This window comes from Spermophilus citellus, assembly GCF_964194105.1.
Source record: "Spermophilus citellus genome assembly, chromosome: 12".
Taxonomy (NCBI): domain Eukaryota; kingdom Metazoa; phylum Chordata; class Mammalia; order Rodentia; family Sciuridae; genus Spermophilus; species Spermophilus citellus.
In genome coordinates, this window is record NC_138198.1 from 117,234,157 (window position 1) to 117,240,156 (window position 6,000).

Here is a 6,000-nt window from a genome sequence, read left to right on the forward strand (position 1 = left end):
CCAATTTTCAAAAAAACTGATTCACTCTCTGGTGAACACCACAGTTGTTTTTAAGTATCATTATGAACTCGTGTATTTAAATACAGTTGTTATTCATTGCATCGAATTATTCTAATTGAATCACAAATTATCCCATCTTTAGCCAATTTGAGCCCTTTCAAGTTGACATGTTAGTCCTGTTGACATGGCCCTTCTTCGCAATCTGATATGACAATATCATAAACATACTTTGAGAGTAAGGGTCAGAGAGTAATATGGTTACAACTTTGTATATAAATTGTTCCAAGTAATTTTAAAAAAAATTTTTTTCATCATTAAGATTTGCAAAACTGCCAGGCATGGTAGTACATTCCTATAATCCCAGCCGCTCAGGAGGTTGAAGCAGGAGGATCTCGAGTTCAAAGCCATTTTCAGCAAAAGCAAGGTGCTAAGCAACTCAGTGAAACCCTGTCTCTAAACAAAATACAAAATAGGACTAGGGGTGTGGCTCTTTGGTTTAGTACCCCTGAATTCAATCCCCAGTATCCCCCCCCCAAAAAAAAAGCTTAATGACATGGATTTGTTGTTGTTGTTGTTGTTGTTGTTGTACTCTAAAAGTATGTTTTGAAATATTTTGTACTTGGTAAGAGAGTTTTCTATAAACACCAAATGAAGTAGGAAAAATATTATATGTTAATCTTTAACTTAACTCATTTTGTAACAAAAAAAAATGTGTGAAAACATTAACCATATTATCAGTCAGTAGATATACAAGAGAGAAACAATAGAATTTGGGCATGATTCCTTCTACCAGGAAGCTCACATCCTATAGTTAATCAAGACATTTACATAATTTTAGCAGAACAGAGACTTAAAAATACCAAATAAATAATACAGGAAGTAATACACTGAAGAAATGAGAGGAAATCTGATACAGTTTTTCATGTGCAAAAATTTCTTCATTTTGGGCAGTGTACTCAGGATTGGAAATAAATAAATAAAAATAAGTAGATAGCTTTGCCCTTCAGTAATTTATTTTAGAGCAAGCCTAGACAAGATATGGAAATGGCATTGTGGTCCCTATTGTAAGTAATATAATAAATCCATGATGAAATTATACTGGTTATGTAAGTAAGAAAATGGTCTTAACTACCAAGGACAGCCAAGAGAGGTTCAGTGGAAGGCTTGGGAGCCTCAGCTCTACCATACCTGTGCTCCCTCAGATCTTCACACAGATAAGTCCATCTGCTAGGAATATTCTTACTCTGTCTTAGCTACTTCCTATTGATCCTTCAGGCCAAAGCTTAGATGTCACCTCTTCAAGGAAGGCTTCCTTCACTATCTCCTCCTCTGAAGTCTATTATAGATCAAAAATACAAGAGGAAAACCTTGAACGGTAAAGAGAACTGCTTCTAAGTTCTAAGTGAGAATTGGGGCAGATAAATGTTGCGTTCCTCACGACTAAAACACTCAAGGTCACTCCAGGTGAACTGGGCTGCACGAAATAACCACACAAGAGACAGAGATACCTTTTTCTTTGGGGTCCTGTGACAGCTCCTCTGACTTTAAGGGTCTGCAGAAAGAAAGAGTGCATGCTGAACCCTTTTATTGAGGAGAATGCAAATGAGGCAAGGGGAAAAGTTTCAGGGATTGAGTCTAGCTTCGAGATGTCTGTTGTCAGTAGGTTGACTGACATCTAGGAAGGCCACACCCAAAGGCAGAGCAAGAGAAGGGGACACACAAAGGGCGTTTCCATGGAACATTCTATCCCAAATAGGGCAAAGGGGTAATTTCACAAAGGAACTGATGAGCGTAGCTCAGTCCATGGGGCGACACGCCTACATCAGAAGACGCGTCCTCAAACTTCCAGGACCCGGGCAATGTCCAGGTCACTATGAGATGTAGTGACGGTCAAAGCCTCTCTGCTCAGGGAAGGAGAATGCAAATCATTCAGAGTGACTACCTCCCACAGATAAAGGTATTAATATATGCGCTGATATTTGCTGTGACCCAGTAGGATAGCATTAAATTAATTGATTATGATAAACATTTTTCCCCAAGAAATAGAATCAAATAGAAAATATAGAGTATGTCTATTTTACTTAGTAAGGATGAGTATTTCTTTATAGATACAGTAGGTATCTCTTACTGGGAATCTTTTTCAGAAAGTTTAAAAGCCCTCATCTACAAGAAGGAAATATAGTGCATAATTATTTTAATATCCTTTTTGTATTCATTAAATATTTAGTAAAATTCACTGAACACTTACCTTGAGCTATTGAGCAAGCCATAGTGCCTTTCCTCAGAGTGTTTGCAAATGAAGTGGAAAAAAGAAGCAGTTAAAAGCATAGATTAAAATAATGTTAAAAGACCAAAAAACAAAAATCAGTACTGTGTACAATGATAAAAGTTATAGAAGACCATGTGCTGGGAATGGTAGGTAAAGTATAAGTGGGTGAAGATGGGCAGGTACAGAACTTTGTATTGCTACACTAAGAGGTTAGGACTTCATAGATCAGGAGTTAGCAAGCTTCTATAGACAGCAAATACTATTTTAAGCTTTGAAGACCATACTACCTCTGTCACAACAACTCACTAGACTATTGTTATAACAAGAAAGCAGCTATTGACAAAATGTATATAAATAGGCATGATCCAGTTCCAGTGAAACTTTACAGTAGTAGGCAGAAGACTAGATTTGGCCCGCTACCTGGAGTTTCCAGCTCTTAGGAACTCTGGGTCTCAAGCTTTAGGGTTTGTTAGAATTAACTAGAGATTGCTGGGTGCCATCTCCAGAGATTTTGATTCAGAAGATGTAGGGTGGATAGGGTTGTGGCTCAACAGTAAAGCACTCACCTAGCACGTTCAAGGCACTGGGTTCCATCCTCAGCACCAAATATATAAATAAATAAAATAAAGGTATTGTGTCCAACTACAACTAAAATTATATATATATATATATATATATATATAAGATCTAGTGTGGAGTCTGAGAATTTGCATGGCTGACAAGTTCCCAGGTGATGTTGATGCTCCAAGTCCAGGAACCACACTTTGAGAAACACTGCTTTTTAGAAGTTGGATTCTGATTAAGAAAAGCAGGTGGAACAGATTGGAACGCTATCATGGGATCCATGTTGAGATCAAGTGTGAGTGTGGATGCAAAGGTAATAGGAAGTGACACTTTCAACCAGATAACACTCCAAGCGGTTTTAACATCCTTGATAACAATTGTCTTAATAACCCTACAAAGTGGATACTATTCCTATTTTCATTTTATAGATGACACAGAGGTAGGTAACTTCCTCAAAAGTCATCAGGCTTCTAAATGGAGGAGCCAGAATTCCAACCCAAGCATTGAGGTTCTTAAGACCATGATCTTATTTCACTGCCTGGGGCAGTGAGTTTGAGAAGATAGATTACAGATGTACCTCAAAAAAAAAAAAAAAAACAGATGTACCTCAAATGTGAACTCAGTTTAGCAACAGATTTAGATTGAAGGAGAACAGATATAAGAATTCCCAGATCTCTGATTTGAACATTTAAGTGGATAATACACAGTGCAACAAAACAGAACTATATGAAGAACAGTTCTGAAGAGGAATATTAAAATTTGAGGTAGAGCTAGGGAAACACTACAGGCATTTATTTCGTTGAGATTTAAGAACTATTAATATACAGGTGGTAGTTAAAGGCTTAGGTTCAGGGAAGTGACAGAAAGCTAATAGCCCTATGGGGAAGGTACTAGATTGTCTCCCTTTTACAGATTAAATAAAACTTTTTCAAAGTCACGCAGCTAGTAAATAGCCAAGATTTGGACTCATCCCAGACTTGCTCCTAACTATTATTCTTTAATATAAATGATGAACATGAAAGGGCCAACTTAGTACAATACACAAAAACTCCCTTTTTAAATAGTAGTTTCCCTTTTGTGACACCAATTTAGAATGTATTGATAATATGTTACTAAAGAAATGAAAAGTGGATAATTTTGTTTTTTTAATTGCTTTACATGAATTTTTAAATTTCTTTCTTAGCTCAATGTCAATTGCTGCAAGCTTAGTGAGTGAAGATACAAAGACGAAGTTTTTAAACAAAATGGGTCAGTTGACAACATCAGGTGCCATGCTGGCCAATGTGTTTCAGAGAAAGAAGTAGAAGGAAGAAGGAAACCCCCAATAAACACTAAGATGGACCTCAAGCAGACTGGCTCCTTGTACTTGAAGTACTTGCCTTTTTTAATTTCCTCAGTTTTGTGTTCTTACGTTATATTTTTATCCTAACCTCCAAAAATATTTGCACTGCTTTTGAGTATTGCTGTATATCTTCTGTTGATTTGGGAATTACAACTGTGGTAATAGAAAATTGATTGGTTGGTCTGTACCAAGTCCCTCTTCTATGTTCTTATCTTTGAGAATAATTTTATATATATATATATATATATGTATATATATAGTGAAGAGGTTTTTGTTTTGTTTTTGTTTTTTATTTTTGGATGGGATATTAGCAAATATCTGTATTATACTCTAAGCTATTACAATGGTACTTAAAATAATGTAAATTTGAAGTCATTGTTATAAAGTAATAAAAGTGGAGATTACTTAAGTATTTAAATTATGAAAGAATAATGAAGACTTTTTATTGTTTCCTAACTGACTAGAAAGAGCCACCAGCATTACTCTGTGCCTTTTGGACTTCAGTTTGTGTGTTCTGTAGGAATTATGTGCATTCCATTCACACAGTATTTCTTTAGGCTGCTGTGATGAATTTGAATTACAAATCCTACAGCAAATAGATAGTGACGAAACTTTCAACATTTCAGAGCTCTCATGAATATTCCTTAAGTAACTATTTAAACCTCCCCAGCACTTACATGCATGTAATGGACTCACCTGAGAAAAGACAGCACATAAGCATGGGGAGTAATGACCAAGGTAAACTTTGCAAAGAGTGTAGTAGATTTTAATGCTCAGAAAAAAATGTAACTGAGAAGAGCTAATACTTGTGAATTTTTTCCCAAATCAAAATACAAAAAAAAAAATATGGTTCGGATCTGAAATTTAATATCTTATTTATGTAAAACATTTTCTTGAAGATGTTTTCTGATGATTTTAATTCCATAGGTCACCTTTTCATTCTGTGTGTTACAGAGAAGTATTGAAAAGTTAAGGACATTTGGGAAGTGCTTTTTTCCCTCTAAACTAAAAGTGACATTGGCTAAATTATTATTGGTTAGTTACCACCTTAAAGTCTATTCTTAAAGTGACTATTCTTGTGTTTGGTGTATTTAAGTTAATATATAGTTCCACTGGGATTTGACTATTGTCTCTACAGTAATAGAGCTTGAAGTAGAAAAGGATGCTGGACACAGAAAAAGGGTGATTGGTTTGAGGGGTTAATGTGAGGCTTTTTTGAAAAATGAATATTTTGATAAAAGAAAATCATCATTTGAGCACGGTTGATACTCATAGGTGATTCTCATATTTGTTGTATAAACTGGTTTAATATTCTTGGAACATAGTTGGACTATATTCACTTCCTGGGAAAGCTAGCTTACCATACATTCAAACTTACAAAATAAGTTGCAATAGGCAAAGCCATTTAAAATTTTCATTCTAAAATTATTTCTTTTACCTACAGTGAAATAATTGTTGACAAACTAGTTCTTCTGAAAACTGTTGGATTGTAGGCATTCCTGAGAAATTGAAAGTGGCTACCTTTCATGTCAAAAATGTTGATCTATTATAAATAAAATGTTTTGCATACTTGTTTTGTTTGGGGCTATATGTTTTGTTTTCATTTGGAAACTATGTCCAGTCAAAAAAAAAAAGAGCATATATTCATAAAAATGTACTTATATTTTAGAAATTTAATCTATATAAGTTACTAATATATTTCAGGGATGACTCAAAAGAAAAATATTTAAATTCTCCCTTGCTTTGAACTATAATAGAATACATCTATGTTACTAAACAAATAGATATACTGTTCCTCCATATCCATTGAAATTGATTCCAATCC

The 6,000-nt window shown here is 34.8% G+C and overlaps 1 protein-coding gene across 6 annotated transcripts in view; it reads left to right on the forward strand.

Moving 5' to 3' along the window:
- RELCH (RAB11 binding and LisH domain, coiled-coil and HEAT repeat containing) overlaps nt 1-5,790 on the forward strand; it is a 112,943-nt gene extending 107,153 nt beyond the window's left edge. For 2 of the 6 annotated variants that reach the window (XM_081263664.1, XM_081263666.1), the window contains one exon: nt 4,017-5,781. In XM_081263664.1, the coding sequence (XP_081119790.1) occupies nt 4,017-4,137 (121 nt within the window). In that variant the 3' untranslated portion in view covers nt 4,138-5,781. Of the gene's footprint in view, nt 1-4,016 lie in introns of all 6 variants that reach the window. The other 4 variants (XM_081263662.1, XM_081263665.1, XM_081263663.1 and 1 more) reach the window with 4 other exon arrangements.
- The last annotated feature ends 210 nt before the right edge of the window (nt 5,791-6,000 follow it).